Below are 17,157 nucleotides of genomic sequence, written 5' to 3'. Positions count from 1 at the left end.
TAACACACCTACATGACTCACTTGAGTTATTTGTCTGCAATGACTTGTACTTAAAATTAGAGGTATGCTTATAATGAAGCTACAGTTCCATGAAAACGGGAGATGGAAAAGACCTATGAGATCACCTTGAAGATCATGTTATAGTATAGAACTTATTTTCTGATTCTTTTTCTAGTTCAGAGGTAAATGCTCCAAGAATAGGAAGTTTATGACCCTTTTTTGCTGGATTGTTACACCGTCTAGTGGAATTTCTAGTGGAGTCTCAGCTTATCTGTATTACCCATTATTGATTCAGAGGGCCCTAAAAAAATGTACTAGGTGAGCTTGGGCATGTGTAGTGCCAGTTTATTGGTATGCTTGAAAGTGCTGCTCCCACTCTCTTCAAAATCCTGAAGACCTGCATCTGCTTTTTTTATAGAGTTTGTAAACAGCATTCTTTGTTGCTGAGAATGAAAAGTGATTGAAGGGTGGGTAGCTGGAGTGAACCTTTGCGGTCGTCATTTCAATTCTTCAGGTTCCTTTGTTAATGAGTTGGCCATATGGCAGGGCAGGAGAAATACAGAGGTAAAACTAAATTATTTTCCTTGAAGGATCTGTCTGCACTTTATAGGATATCATACAGTTCAGGCCAGTGCTAACCTTGTCTTTTAGGCAGCAAATTCTTTCATTACTGTGTAATTCATTGTCATGCTGTGAACAGGAGCAGTACCATACATGGAGAAAGACAGGTTTCTCAGCAGCTTGTTTGATACTTACCAACCTACTTACATGGACTTCAGTGGAGCAGCTCAGAACTTTGGCACAGCTTCACACTTCTGTAACACAGAAATCCTTTGGCAAACACTTGTTTACACCTCAATCAGTTAGCCAACAGGAAGGATGGAGGAATGTGATGGGTGCTGTACTGACTTACCTCTGTTCCCTGGCTTTTGATGGTCTCATTAACATTTGCCCTTTAACAGCATAGCTGATATTTATAGAGCATTTGTTTTAAGATTCTTTCACTGGAGGTGGCATATTTGTTTTAAGAATATATTGAAATATCAAATGATGCCCTTTGCAACTACAGTAGCCTGCCATAATTTTTGTTGCTCTCACTATTGTTCTGAATGGGCAGCCGGATAGAGACATGAGCAGAAAGTTTGCCCCGTGGGAAACTAAAACCAGAAATCATCACCTTAGTCAGCCTTGTAAGTTCATTCCTACATCTCTCCTCTGACTGTGACCACCTGGCCATATTTGTGCTTCTTACTCTTGCTACATCTCTGTCCAAGCTAGGAGTGTCCAAAGAAACCAGGTGAAAGAAAGGCCAAAGTTATTCCCAGAGGAGCAGTGTCTCTGGTCTGGTGGAACTCCAATATTTGGATAGAGATACTTACGTTATCCTTGCTGTCTGTGGGGATGCTCTGACTCTACATACAGGAATGCGATCGAGGCTTGATTTTTATGTTTCTCAAGAGGCCATAAGCTTTGCTGTTGCACAGGGATACTCTGACTATGGGCTAGGTATGTCCACACAAGGAGTTGGTACAGACCAACTGCTCAGCAGTAATTGCTTGACCTGTAGTGCTGTCCCCACCTACACATGCTCAAAAGAGGATTAAGCTGATTTTGATGCTCATAGTGTCCAGTTGCCTTTGTCTGAGCCTGTGACAGAATTCCTGGTTGGTGCAAGGTGTCTGCTTATGAAGGCAATCTTTGGACTCATTACCAAAGCTTCACTTGGTAATTTGAGATAGCAGGATGCCTGATGTCTCACCAGCATCTCTGCTGTGCTTGATACTGCTTAAAAAGGACAGCCACCAGCCTGGAGCGAAGACCATAAGAAACATTGTTACTTGCTGTGGCCAGGCAATAGTAGATCCATCTTTCCAGTCTCCATACGTGAAAGAGAAATGCAAGGGAAAAGAAGGTAAATACCATTTACAGTTGGCTGGTTTTACCTATGAGGCTGGTTTTTACCTTCTCTATACTTGATGGTGATGTTCACACCTGCATAGACTCAATCCCAGAGCATAAGAGAAAACACAGCCAGCCTGATGTGTTAGCGCATTGCCTGGGAGTGCAGACGCAGGAGTTGAGAAGGTGGAGCTTGACATCCTTGGAGTTCAAAAGTGAATTTGTGAGTGACTTTGCAGGCTTACACATGGGGCAGATTTAGGCAACCAGCAGTTTGTACGCTGAAGTAATTACAAAAATTTAAAAGGGGAAACTGAAAAAAAAAAGATTACCAAAGGCTGGAGTCTTTCTGAGTGCATTAAGACCATCTGCAACACAAAGACAGTATGTACCAAACCATTAGCCAATGGAAATCTCTAGGAAGGAGTGCAAGAGAGGATTATTTCATATTGTCCTGGAAAACATACATATAAGGAATTTGGTGTCCTCCTCAAGAAGGAGGAGGTATTTTTTTATTATGTAATTTTTCCTGTATATTACTTAGAAACTAGGCAGTACATCTCCCTGATGTGAAGGCATACATGCTTGTTTTGCTTTTGAGGTTTTTTTTTCCTAGTCCATCAGGGAGTCTGTAACATACCTTTCACTGAGATTCCTCATTGATGGGTGCAGTTGCCAAGTCAGACTTAAACATTTAATTTCAATTTGCCGTGAACTGGCTATGCACTCAGCTGCGGGTGCTATCCTCTGCCGCACTTGGAGGCCCTTGGCTTGTGAGGTATATATCAATCCCACTTTTTCTTCTCCTATTGGAGAAAGTTCTCACCACCCCAATTCAGAACACTGCCCGTGCTAGGTTTCCTTCTGCAAACAGGTGCCACTCAGCAGTCTGAGATTGCTGGGAGTTTGTTGTATTTTCTGGCTTGAGGCCCGTACATCTTGTTGCTTTTTGGACTCCATCCCATGCATGCTGCACACTTGCAGTATTTTGACAAAGCTGCCTGTAGAGCTGCACAGGGTTGGAGGCTGAAGACATTCCCTTAGGCAAACGTACCTGGTCCCCTGCAGAAAAGGGGCCTTAAGGTGTTGGTGGTTCACTCTAACAACCCCCTGTTGTGTACCATGGAGAGTCCCAAGTTTGAAGATAATATTACTATTGGGTTGATTTCTTGAATTTGAACGTTTTTAGGATAGAATAGCTTTGGGTTCAAATTACATCTTTCTAGAGCATACAATTTTTATGTTTAGCCTTCAGGGAGGGTTGGAATTTGTTCACTGAATCTGCCCTAGCAGAGGTGTCTCCAGAATTACTTTTTCACTATTCATCCAGACCTTACCTGAGCACCGGAATGTCAGTTATTAATTGTTGAATAAGTAAAGCACTTAATCAATAGTTTTGATATTTGGAATTCCCAGTTGCACAGAGGAAACAGGCAAATTTTGTTTTCCTTAAATATTAATGAGTGTTGTGCCAGGTCATAATAAATGGCCACTTTGTTATCAAAGTACTTTGTATTGGATTCGTTTTTCTGACACATCATGCAGCAATGTATTTACAGTAAAATGCCTTTTCACTGGTGGCAAAATGATTCAATAAGTTATACCATATATGTTAGAGAATAGAGCTAATAGGGAAAGAATGGGGTTAGTACTAAAGCCTTTTAGGGAACTTCTACTTGTTGTTAAGTCTAGCCTCCTTAGTGTCATATATGGACAGTTCCAACCAAGATAGTGACTGCCTGAATAAATAAGTATGGAAACACAGGTAGCATGGGTAAACACTGGGAAATGAAGATACAGTGAACATATGCATAGGGCTTCTCCCTTCCTGTGCCTTTCTGTATTAGGGGATTCACTGAGTGGGCTGGTTAGACTTAGTGTTTGGGAAGTGAGCCTGGGAAGAAGATAAATTTAACCAAACATTTTCCAGTTAATGCAGCTGGAGGCCAGAGTAACAGTATGTGGTCCACAGGGTAGGTACCGCTACAGTCATGTTCATTGGTGCTTTAAATTTAGTGCAAGGATTTTAATTATGTAGCCAAGGAATGCAGATTCTGGGCTGCTCCATTTCTGTAGACTTGTTTAAATATGAGGGTAGCTGGAACTGATTCCTCTATGCACCTCCTTTTCATCTCGCTGGTACAGTGAGTAGCAAGCTCAAATACCCATTATAATTTAAACAGCCCTGAAAAACCACAGGTACAGTCAGTCTCTTAGAGTGGTTTCATGTGGCCTTAGACCAGAATCAGCCACCTTGTCCAGATTTTGTGTCTTCAGACTTTTCTATAAGCAACATTTCTAAAGGAATTTGATTTGGTAGAGAAGGAATTTCAAGGAATTTCTTTCGGTAGAGAAGTAACTGGGGAAAACTGTTACCATCTCAGTGAATCTCAGTATACATTCAGAATCCTTTCTATTAACTTTAATAAGTGAACTAAGTGTCTACTGCTCTTCATTTAGATTACCTCTGTGGATCTGGTGCAATGAGAGACAGTGAGTTTATTGTGATTTGGATACCTGCAACACCATTAGTGAGTAACTTGCTGTTACAGCATTAATTCAGTACAGCAGTTACAATCAAGAGAATTGTTGTAAGTCTGACAGAAGTAATTCCTGTACAATTTGAAGTCCATGGGCTTTGACCAGTCTATAGCAGATACATGTCTTTAACTTTGAAAAAGTTTACTGAAACAAAATTACAGATTCACAGCCAATGACAAGTGAACTAACTATGGAGCTAGATATGCGATATCTTCATAGATGTGCTTGAATTTCATAAGCTTTCTGAGAGCATTTGCTAGTTCCCTACCTCTGGAATCATGTAGTGTTAACAAAGTTTTTAAGTGTGTATTTGCTTTTAAACATTTGAGCAATTCTGCTGTTTGCAGTGGCTTCTGTCAAATATGGAGGCTGTGGTGATGTGGTTTAAAGGAAGATAATACTCAGCTCTTTGAATCCAAAGGATCTTGTCCTCATTAAGGCATGGGAATTTGCATAAAACATCAGAACTTGGTTGAACTTTAAAGCTTCTTGCACTTTAGGTTCACACCAAATTTATAACTTTGATATCTGAGTAGGGCGGAGTACACAGGAGGTGTTTAGTGATCTAATGCCTAAAAATACAAGTAGAGTAAGAGAAATCCAAATTTGGCAGTGGCAGCTGCACAGATTGTAAGGATGACTGCATTCATCGTGACTTCATGATTTCAGTGTGGCAGTTAATCAAGAAAGGATTTAGGGCTTGGATCTGAGTATGGAAGAGAGCTGGTAACTGAATTTTGCAAGTATGTGTTATTGCTTATGTTACCTATGCTGACTCTTGCTAAACCTGGTAAGAATTATAGAGCTATTGATCTTTGTCTCCCAGTGTCAGTAGTTTAGGATGATGATGCATTTTTTCTTTGAGAAGAACTTGTCAGCTGTAATATGTCTGTGTGGTTTTAAAAATCAATATTGTAGGTGGTAGGTGAGGTGATGAATCAAGGTGTTTTTAATTACTTTTTCATGTCTTACTACTTTCTAAACAGAATGTATGCTTCGGCAAGTATTTGAGCATAAGCCCCTTAGTAGCACTTACATCAGCCTTACTAAAGAAAACTGTTCTCTTGCTTTAAGTTCAGTCCACGTTTAAGGACTTAGAATCATAGAACGGTTTGGGTTGGAAGGAACCTTTAAAGGTCATCTAGTCCAAACCACCCCCTGCAGTGAGCAGGGACATCTTCAACTAGATCAGGTTGCTCAAAGCCCCGTCCAACCTGACTTTTGAATGTTTCCAGGGATGGGGCATCTACCACCTCTCTGGGCAGCCTGAGCCAGTGTTTCACCACCCTCATCATAAACAATTTCTTCCCTGTATATGGTCTAAATCTACCCTCTGTTAGTTTAAAACCATTACCCCTGGTCCTATCGCAACAGGCACTACTAAAAAGTCTTACCCCGTCTTTCTTATAGGTTCCCTTTAAATAGTGAAAGGCCGCCATAAGATCTTCCGGAAGCCTTCTCTTCTCCAGGCTGAACAACCCCAACTCTCTCAGTCTGTCCTCATAGCAGAGGTGTTCCATCCCTCTGATCATATTTGTGGCCCTCCTCCGGACCCATTCCAACAGGTCCTTGACTTTCTTGTACTGAGGATTCCAGAGCTGGACACTACTCCAGGTGGGGTCTCACCAGAGCAGAGGGGCAGAATCACCTCCTTTGGCCTGCTGGTCACACTTCTTTTGATGCAGCCCAGGATACTGTTGGCTTTCTGGACTGTGAGCACACATTGCTGGCTCATGTCCAGTTTTTCATCCACCAGTACCTCCAAGACCTTCTCTGCAGGGCTGCTCTCAATCCCTTCATCCCCCAGCTTGTATTGATACTGAGAGTTTCCTTGACCCAGGTACAGGACCTTGCATTTGGCCTTGTTGAACCTCACGAGGTTCACATGGCCCCACTTCTTGAGCTTGTCCAGGTCCCTCTGAATGGCATCCCATCCCTCAGGTATGTCAGCTGCACCACTCAGCTTGGTGTCACCTGCAAACTTGCTGAGTGCACTCAACACCACTGACTATGTTGATGATGAAGATATTAAACAGTGCTGGTCCCTTAGGGACCCCTGAGGGACCCCACTCGTCACTGATCTCCATCCGGGCATTGAGCCATTGACTACTACCCTCTGGATGTGACCCTCCAGCCAATTCCTCATCCACTGAACAGTCCACCCATCAAATCCCTCTCTCCAATTTAGAGAGCAGGGTGTTGTGGGGGGCCATGTCCAAGGTATTACAGATGTCCAGATAGATGACATCCATAGCTCTTCCCTTGCCTTAAGCTCTACTATTATGGAAAGAAATGCCAGCATAGTTCAGGTATGTTTAGAGGATGTTGTTCCACAGCCTCTCTGACATCTTTGTCCCTACCAGTGTAGTACACATAGCATTCAAACCACGATTTTGGCACTTGCTTCTTCACACACAGAAATTTTGTGCCGTGGCCAGTGACATAACGAATTGGGCATCCCTTTGGAGCATCGGAATAGAAAGTGAGAGAATAATATAAGAAGTGTAAGAGGAATGTAACTGAAAAAATCTCACTGCAGAATTATCCCTGCCTTTGAAAGCCCTTTGGGCCTGGAGGATATATGGTCCTCACAGCTGCAGGAGAATCATCCAATCCAGATTCATCCCAGAAGTCCCTGACAGCAATAAAATGGTGGTGAAACTGGTGTTGAGTGAGAGCTGGCTGTACAATGAAGCTTTAGAGAACAATGCAAGTACAGCTTAAATACTTGGTCTAGTCACTGAATGACTTGAAGGGCTTTGCTGTCTCAGCAGGAATTTCCACCTGATTCTCTGGGCCATCTTAGGATGACCTAAACCCTCCAGCAAAAGTCTGCATCTCCAAGCAAGGCCTGATATAATTCACTGTCACTGTTGTTACTGTTAAGCAACCTTGGTAGAGAGCTTACAGCTCTGTGTTCATGTGATTAGAAATCCCATTGAAATAGGTGGTGTTTTAAATGGAGTGAATATTTGTTTCAGGTATCAGTGGCCAAATACCAAGCCTGGGTAACTTTGGCAGGTAGCTCATTCCCTGGTTATTTGACTGGACAGAAGTGGTTGAATCAGGTTGGTTAGCTGTCAGGCAAGAGGTACATCTGGCTAATGGTCTCCCTTTCTCATTTGTGAAGCAGAGGTAATGCTTGATGAGTGGATAGATTGACATGTAAGATTTGTGCTGATGCTAGCCAAATTGAGACTAGGGTGAGAAAGAAAACATTCTAAATTTCCCTGCATCGCTCAGCTGTGCCTATGTTTTTGCAAAGAAACATGCCTTTTTCCATTCTGTAGAATCTTTGTATTGATACACACAACTAGTACGCTGAAAGGGCCCTAGGCTGACAAAATAGGAAGCCCTTCAAAAGGTAATATGGACCTCTTTGTTTTGGTGGACAACTCTAAGAGTACAATTTCTTTATTAAGGAAGTTTTTGAGTGAGGTTTCTCTCTTGTCTGGAAGAGTACTATGTTCATGAAGTAGTAAATAAAAGAATGTGCTGTATATGTTTTAAATAACTCCTGGGTTTTTTTGATTATAACCTTATGGAAACATCTTCATCGTCCTTTCAATTATGACATTTAAATATAAGCTCACAGCTAGCTTATTCCAAAAATTCTGCACTTAGACTTCATAATTGCTTACTCAAATGGGTGTGAATTGCCCTAATTATTTATGTGTTTATGTGTAGCTTAGGATATTGGAAGTTTTTCTTTTTCCTCCTTGAGGAGATGGGTGAGGTACTCAGAAAAGCAGGATGACCTGTGTTAAGGATTTGTATCTTTACTCCATGTTGATGCATATGCACAGAGCTCTCCAGGCTCATCCTGGTGTGGAGTAATCCCTGTTCTTCCAGAACAGAGAAAGATAAGAGTCACCACACCACATCAGATCTTTAGAACATATGGCATATTTGTCTTTGATCTCTGAATCCAGGAACTTCTGACACCTCACAGGGAGATGAAGCATTTCTATGATGCACCCAGTCAGTTATGAAGAATCTTGGCAGTGGTATGTGTGGGATGATGCCACCTTGACTGGTCAGCTTGTGCCTCTAGGGGGAAAGGTTTTCTTGCACTTTCTTCAACACCCATTGTGATGTATGATTACACTAGTCATAAAACTGACAAGTCTCTATAAAAACTGCAAACACAGTTCATTGCATCTGAACTTTCTGAGATGGCAAGACTTGAAAGCCAAATGTAGGATGTATGATGTAATAATTCCTTGTAGTTGTCTGCTCTTTGGTGTTTCGATTATCCTTTATTGAGATGGTCCCTTTGATCATCAGTAGCATCTGGTACTATTTTACTTGTATTTAGCTCAGAATGAACATGTATTTCAAATTACAGAGTAGCAGACTTCAGCATAGCCCATGCTTTCAGTGGCCACAGCCTGTAACTATACTGTAACAGCCTCCAACATACCTGGTTCAGGCTGAATCTGATCTTTGTCAAATGCAGTTTGAGGTTAAGCTTCACCAGATAAAAAACCTTCAGGAGACAAACATCAAATCATTTGCCCTTCAATGAAAACATCCCTATTCTTTGGGGTTGTCCTTGGATTTACTGATACTGTCTTCCAAAGTGAAGTTTTTTATGTATTTACAAAGATTTATAGGTTTCTCTTTGGCAACCTATATTGGTTAGATTTTGCCTGGGACACATGCCACACCACACTAGGCATCTCAGTATGCAGCAGTTCAGATGTTCAGTTCATTTGCTGGATAGATGAGAACGTCGAAAGGGAAATTACAAAATCACAGAGTGGTTGAGGTTGAAGGGACCTCTGAGGTTCATCTTGTCCAACCCTGCTGTTCAAGCAGGATCACTTAGAGCCAGCTGCACAGGACCATGTCCAGGTGGGTTTTGAAAATATCCACAGATGGAGACTCCAAAATCTCCATGGGCAGCCTGTGCCAGTGCTCAGTCACCCTCACAGTGCGAACATGTATCCTGATACTCAAAGGGAACCTCCTGTGTTTCAATTTGTGCCCATTGCCTCCTGTCCTGTCACTGGGCACCACTGAAAAGAGCCTAACTCCATCTTCTTTGGGTATTTGCTCACTTTGATAAGATCCCTCCTGAGCCTTCTCTTCTCCGGGCTGAACAGTCCCAGCTCTCTCAGCCTTTCCTGAGAGGAAAGATGCACCAGTGCCTTCATCTTCGTCATGGCCCTTCATTGGACTCTCTCCAGTATGTTAATGTCTCTCTTGCACAACACTGGGGAGCCCAGAACTGGTCCCAACACTCCAGGTGTGGCCTCATCAGTGCTGTGTAGAGGGGAAGGGTCACCTCCCTTGACCTGCTGGCAAAACTCCTAATGCAGCAGAGAACACTGTTGGCCTTCTCTCCAGCAAGGGCACATTGCTGGCTCATGGTCAACTTGTTGTCCACCAGGACTCCCGAGCCCTTCTCTGCCAAGTTGCTTTCCAGCTGGGTAGCCGCCAGCATGTACTGATTGTTCTTCCCCAGGTGCAGGAGTTTGCACTTCCCCATGTTGAACTGCACGAGCTTCTTGTCAGCCCATTTCTCCAGCCTTAAAAGGTCCCTCTGGATGGCAGCACTACCCTCTGGCATGTCAGTCACTGCTCCCAATTTGATGTCATTCACAAACTTGCTGATGGTACACTCTGTCCCATCATCCACATCATTAAGGTTAGGTACTTGCCTCCAACTAGACTTCGTACCAATGATCAAGCAGATAAGCAATGAAGTCAGGTTAAAGTTTGCTTGATGGTTGTTGTTAAATCTGGGTGGGGGTGACACACATGACACACCCTAAAAGCGGCATAAACCAAATGTGATGGGCTGTGAGCTAAAACACAAAGCATTATACTCTTTCCAGAAGTCTTCTTGAGAGAAGCAGAACGGTCTCTGTACAAGATGGTATTTTAACGAATAGGCAGTGACTTTCTTTTCTGTTTGTTAACACTTTTAAGAATATTATGAGCTGAAAACAGCCTCCTTGTTGTTAAGGGTAGTCCTTACCTGGGGAATGGGTGGGCTCTTCCACTCACGACCTTTATAAACCTTACTTGAATCTTTCTTTGTCATTCGTTGGATTGCCTGCTCTGTAGGCAAAATGCAAATGAAGGTGTGGTGCACAGGTAACTACAAATCTCCTACAGTGCTGGGTACAGAGCATAACAAGATACAGCCTGTAGAAACATGTTACAACATGCAACAAGTTTCATATGGGGGTTTTTTTTGTTTCCTTTTAAACTAATGTTTGAACTTCTTACATATTTCTTTTGTGCCTTTGTAATAGCCCTCCTGGCGTTTCACTGGCTATCCTCCACATCCCCCAGAGGGTAAGGTTGCACGTTAGGCTGATCACAAAAAGGGATGCGCTGGAGAAAATTAGAATATCCTTTATAAACTGTTCGTCTTTTTTTCTTCTCTCTTCTATCATTTAACAACAAAATACGTTTGTCTTCCCAGTATTGTCTTGATAATGAATGACCTATAGCATTGCTGTTTTGCAAGGTATTGTCTTTACTTTGTAAGGTATTGTTCTCCCGAACTTCATTGCATGAAACATATGCATATGCATGAAAAAAGAAACAGGCCAAAAATTTTTCTGTTGAGAGCTCCACCACCCAAAAAGTATTTCAGATGCCTCTGTCCATAGTTCTTTAATCTGCTTTGTGAGGAATTCAAATTACAGAAGTCTCTGTCTTCCCACGGGCACATCCTCATCTCAGTGGCAGCCCAGTGAAGTGCTGCTGTTACAATAGCTTTGCAGGTGGCTTTTTCACAGGGTCACTAAAAACTGTAGAATTAGTTCCTTCCTATTGTTAATAAGGATTAAAGACACATTACTTAAATGAAAGGGTTAACTTTTAATACATATGAGTTCAAGGAATATTTTTTTTCTACATATATTTTTATACTGATGCAGCTGGGAGCAATTTTGCACTGAGAGAAAGTAAATCTAAGTTTAATTCAGATATAAGTTGCCATTAGTTGTAGACTATATTGCTAAAGAAATAACTACAATGCTATGATATTGTGTTCCAAAGCTATCAAAATACTAGCTTGTAGATCATGTGGAACAGAGGATGGAGAAGACTGGTTCCTTCCACTTTTTAATGACTTTGAAGTGCCCTAAAAATGCAGTGGTAATCCTGAATTTGAATCTGATCTTTCAAACAGAGTTTTCCTGCAGAGCTTGTATGTGATTGGCGTGCCTTTTGTTGGAAGTGCATGCATCCAAGTGATCTTTTACTGCCAGAAAATGAGAAGAATTGAAGACTGTACCAAAACTTCTTTCTTTTTTAACTTTTAGTGTACCAGAATAATAAATAGTTTTTAAATAGAATTCTCCAGTATAAGGAGCTTCTGTAAATCAGTGTAAAGTTCATGAACAGTTTGCACAGAGGAAATCTGATACATGCTGTTCGGCAGATGTTGCCTGTTTCCTAGCACTTCTTGTTGGGCAAGGCAGATTCTACAACTGTAGTACGTGGTAGCAAAATTATTTACTTTTGTTAATTGTGTCCTTAAAATCAGGATGCACATGGCGTGGTAGGGGTGGAAAGGCTGGCTTCCTGCTGTTTTCCAAGCTTCGATTGTTGCTGGCATATATAGTACATCACAGAAGTTGCCTGTTTTGTGCACACATGTGTGCTTCGGTAAAGTACTAACCGGACAGTGTAGGCGCTGTTTTAGTTTAGAGGTTTGTGCATATGTATAGTCATCATTTCATGTTTCCCTGGTGGAGAGCTTTTCTGGTATGCATGGCATCAGCTCTAGCAGGTAGTAGTGAGGTAGCACCAAAAGGCCATGGTGAGAGGTGTCCCTGGGCAGGCACGACAGACAACAGTCACCTCCAGCTCTAGAAAAACTAAATATGTAACTGCAAGTTTTTAGTGGGGAGGAAAGGCTTCTCTCTTCTATCATTTAATTCAGCCATTCCAGAAGAATTCAGTGAGTTGGTACCTCCAGATCCCAGGCCTTGCTGCCTCCCATTGTGATTCCCTCCTGTAAAGTTGCCCATGTGTAGCTCCCTGCCTCCCCTCCTCCGCGCAGGCGTGGTCTTCCCTTTTTAAATCACAGTACAGCTGCCATTTGATAGCAGCTGAGAGCCATGGCCAGGTGTCCACATGCTGTGTGCCCAGTTCCCATGGTGTCAAGGCATTGACTGCTGCAGGCGATGGGCTAACAGGGTATCGCTGGAAGCCGGCGGTGGTCCAGAGGTGAGAACTTGATTCTGGGCAAAATGCCCATTGACACCAGCAAAGGCAGGTCTTGCTGAGACCATGTGGTCTAGAGGCTGAAACTAGGAAGCTCTCTCAACATATCTCTCTGGTTTCCCTTTGCCTCTAATATATGTATTATTTTTCAGTTTATTCTCTTCAGAGCTCAGTAAGAAGCAGCTTTCTGTCCCATGGAACTTTGCAACACACACAAAGCGTTAGAGAACAACTGTGAGCAAAACAAGCATTACAAAACAGAGGTAAACCCAATAATTTTACAAAAAATAAAAAAGTTAGGGTAAGCCAGGTATGAAAAGGGCTCAGGAGTGATCCAGAAAGACTGACTTTACTGTCCAAGAGGTTTGAAGAAACTATAGCAGGCAGATGAATTAGTAAACAAATGAATAATTAGAGATATTAGGAGGCACCAGCATTACTTTAGAGAAAAAATTGTCACAGAGGAGCCAGTGAGCGTGTGGATAGGTGCAGTCAATGTAGTGCACTTGAATTTTCAAAAGGTTTTGGTAGGATTATCAAAAGTTTTTAAAGAAACAAAGATGTCTTGTGATTAGAATGAAAGACACTTGATGGATTAATAATTAGAAAGAAATAAAAATATATGGTTGGTTTATCAGTGGAGAGAGGTTTCCTGTGAAGTCCCTCAGGGAACTTCGTTGGAGTCTGTGCTATTCAACTGCTTCAATAATGACCCAGAAAGAGACTGAATGTGCTGATAATAGGAAATTATTCAAGGTAGGAAAAACTGAATGCTGGCTACAGGGACTTAGAGAAGGCTCCTAATTTACTCTGTATTGGGTGAAAAAATGATTAGTTGAATTTCCATCACTGTATGCTAACTAATGTCCACAAAGCCCCACAAGTTATATAAACGTCTATACTGATGAGCTCCAGATTAGCTATTGTTTTCAGAAGAGATCTTGATACTGCAGAAATGTCACAAAGCTGTCAGCTCAGTAAGCAATCATGAAAGCAAATAAAAAGTTGGATTTTGATAAGAAGCCACCATTAAATCTCCCTACATATATAATGCTACCTGCAGTTCTGACTGAAGTTCAAAAAGGACTTAGTGGAAGGTGAAAAGGTGTAGATAAAAGCAGCAAAAAGGATCAAATGCATCAAAATGACTTCTGTAAAATGAGAGACTATATAAACTGGGATTTTTCTGGCTGATTAGAGACTACTGCTGGAGCAGTATGAAGTCAAGAATGGTATGGGGAAGGTGGGCACGGAACAATTATTTGCAAATTATCTTAATTCATAAACAAGGGAAAGATTATCTGTCACCATATCTAAAATAGAAGTACTTTTTTGCAGTTTAAATCAATGCGTAACAATGTTGTGAAACTCCCGGCCATAGGATCTTGCAAAGGATAAAGATAGAAGTGAACACAAAAGAAAATTGAATGTAATCACAAAGGTTAGGTTCAATGTTTGCTGTTAAACACAGTGAACCAGATGCAACCTCCAAGTCAAAAGCCCTGAACCACAGACTGCCAAAAGCTGGGGCGTTGCATGAGGGGCAGACCTCCAAACTTGCTCTCCTTCTACCCTAAGCATCCTTTACCTGCCACTGATACTGGACACCCATCTGACGCAGCACTGTCTTTTCTTATGTTCTGTACACTTCTGCCGAAGGTCAGAGCAAGAGCCCTGGCCTCCCTGTGGATGGGCTCAGTGATGCTTGGAAACTTTGTCTTGGATTGAGGGAGCCCAGCTTCCAACTCTGTGTCCTGGCTGCCTCGGCAAAGAACGCCAATCCAGAATGTTCATAGCCCTAGAAATTCCCTTCTAGGGCACATGTTGACATCAGTTGGCTTTGAAAGGATGGGAGGGGGGGTTGAGAAGAGGTATATAATGCTTTTACCATGTGTTTCTCCAGTTTTGTCACGAAGCAAATTCAATTGGAAGGTTTTTAGTCTGTCTTCTGTGATACAGAAAATTATTTTACTTACCTTCCTTTTTTAAATTTCACTCTTGCCCCTGTTCTTTCAATAGACACACCTTTATTTTTCTTTAAATAGTCTTTGTCAAGCAGAATGTTTGATTTATGTTTTATAGTATTATTTTGCACCTTGTCATATTCTTTGTTCACTGCTACAGAATGTCTTTTTTGTTACAGATTATCTGAAAAGGCTGCCCTGCCCTCTCTTGTTTTCATGTTTTGTTTTTCTCTCTTTGCTTCTGTAGATGACAAAGTCCACAATGGAAGGATCCAGCCAAACGTGCCTAATGCCACAACCAGAACTGTCAGATGGAATACCTCAGGTCAGCCTCCAATTAAGAGACAGTGGTTCATGTTGGAAAGGGATGGATTTAACAGATGAAATCTCCTTCATTAACAGTGATGCCTTTTTTTCCAGGTTAGTGCTCCTTTTTTTGTCTCTGTGCTTGTTTCCTTCTTTGTTCTGTACCTGCTCCTCCAGCTCTGAGAATTTTGAACACATTTTTTTCCATTGATGCTTACAAAGTCAGTATGCTGGGGTGTAAGGCAAATTAATGTGCATATCCCTATTCAAGCCACACATTCCAACAGATTCCTTACAACGCCAGCTCTGTGCTTTAGTTTGCCTTTCCAGTATAAATTTTCAAGCATATGAAGATGGCCTGCTTGGTGAGGGAGTGCAGATGGACAGGACTGATCTAAGATCAGGCACTAGAAATTACATTGAGCACAAGGTGCAACCAAAGTGTAAGGTATCTCCTCTGAGTAATTAAGCATATTTGATCTGCCCGGTGTAAGTCTTAACAGATGGCTGATGTTATTGCCATTCTCAATTCAAAAAGGAAGGGGCTTTTGAGGGGTTTTATCTTTCTGGCAGGAATGACGAATGTACTAGTGTTTTTCAGACAAGACAGAGAATAAAAGAGTATCTGTAGAGTGTCTATAAGAGTATCTACCTGAATTTATCTATGAGAGTCGGTCTGTCTAGAGCATCTGTAAGAGTATCTATCTAAAAGCGTATCATGAGTTTTGATTGCTGGCACTTTGTCCGTGAGGTGAACAGGTAACAGGCAATTTGGTTTCTTGTAAAGTTCTTCCCTGAACATCAGACTGAACCAGTATCTTTTTGTTGTTCTCAGGATATTGAATTGAGTCTGCCATTCCTTTTCTTCTTCTGTCCAGTGCAGCACACGAAGGATTCAGGTTACTGTGGGAAATTGCTCTATCCTACTGAAATATGGGGTTGGCCTAATGTGGGAAATAGTGCTATTTACATGTCATGAAACACGACACTGCAGTGTCTCTGCATACCAGGGCAGAACACAAAGCAGACGCAGTGCTGCCAGACACGTAACTGAGTGACTTCACTGTGTAAGCAGGAGACCGGTGCTATTCTCAGCACTAGTGCAGACAGACAGCACTCAGTTTATGAGACAAGTTAGCAAATTATGCACTAACACCAGATTTTGGTTCATAATAATGGTGGGACAAGTTAGGAGATTATGCACTAACACAAGATTTTGAATCATAATGATGGTGGTGAAGCATAGATGTCAAATCCAGTTTCTAGCCCTTGCAGGCACACTTGCTCTTTAACTGATAGGAGTGTCAGCTGTGTTGTTTACTGTCCCCAAGCCTGCCCCTAAAACTCCTACAGCCAGAAGACATCAGGTTTGTTTACACATCTTCATTAATCCCACTCCTTTTGAGTGAGATGAGTTAGGAAACAACTACTAAAGCAGGTCAGCTGGCAAAACTGAGAAGGCAATACAATTCTACCAGCTAGACAGGGCCAAGCAGGTGGGGCTGGGTCAGAAGTTACGGCTTCTTGCATTGGTATGCTGGAGCTTGGTAGACAGTGTGCTCCTGCCTGTACTCCGTGTTTTGTGGTGTAAAGGGAGTGCTCGAGAGTTGAAACAAAGGACAGCTGAGTCTTGTGTCTGGGAAGGTATGTGTGACTGACATACTTTATGAGATGCCCCAAAAAATTGTGATTATTTTAGGAGAACGTTTCCCAAAAGACGTAATTATTTGCTGTAGGAATTCATACTTTCCCAACAATGTGTAATTTCTTAGAAGAGTACTGTTGAAGTATGGGACAGTTGGGCCAATACTGGCACAGGACATTAAGCACCAAATGAGATGTGTTTGTAGTTAGGCAGAAGCCTAATCTCCATGTTCAGGCCTTGAGATGAAGATGCCTGCATCTCTAATTTTATCTGGGAAATTAATAATCTGTAGAAATTAGTTCTCTTGTAATGCCATTTTGTTCAAGAATGTCCTAGTTTTCTGTGCTGTATCACGCTTCTGTACATATTTACCTAATTGGGTTGAGTATCTGCACTGCTGTTAGCTTCCATACTTTTCTGTTGGTAATCTGCTGCTGCTGAAGCAGTTAGGTAGTGCTTGCTCTTTTCTACCCAGCTCCAGGATGGCAGGTTCCTGGGCAGGATGGAATGGAGAGGAGGCGCTGGACCACCCCTAAGAGAAAAGAGGGGAGAGACATCTTTAGCAGACCTAACATACTTGGGGGACAGCTGTCTGTGCAACAGTCAGAA

The 17,157-nt window shown here is 41.9% G+C and overlaps 1 protein-coding gene across 11 annotated transcripts in view; it reads left to right on the top strand.

The window, feature by feature from the left end:
- The window catches only part of FAM13A (family with sequence similarity 13 member A), a 137,661-nt gene that overhangs the window by 43,973 nt on the left and 76,531 nt on the right, over positions 1-17,157 (top strand). For 9 of the 11 annotated variants that reach the window (XM_064449937.1, XM_064449935.1, XM_064449934.1 and 6 more), the window contains one exon: positions 14,845-15,017. In XM_064449937.1, coding sequence (XP_064306007.1) covers positions 14,845-15,017 — 173 coding nt within the window. Of the gene's footprint in view, positions 1-12,791; positions 12,897-14,154; positions 14,293-14,844; positions 15,018-17,157 lie in introns of those variants that run through there. The other 2 variants (XM_064449942.1, XM_064449940.1) reach the window with 2 other exon arrangements.

This window comes from Phalacrocorax carbo, chromosome 4 (assembly GCF_963921805.1).
Source record: "Phalacrocorax carbo chromosome 4, bPhaCar2.1, whole genome shotgun sequence".
NCBI lineage: Eukaryota > Metazoa > Chordata > Aves > Suliformes > Phalacrocoracidae > Phalacrocorax > Phalacrocorax carbo.
Note: the sequence above shows the minus strand (reverse complement) of the source record. Positions and strands in the feature narration are given on the sequence as shown.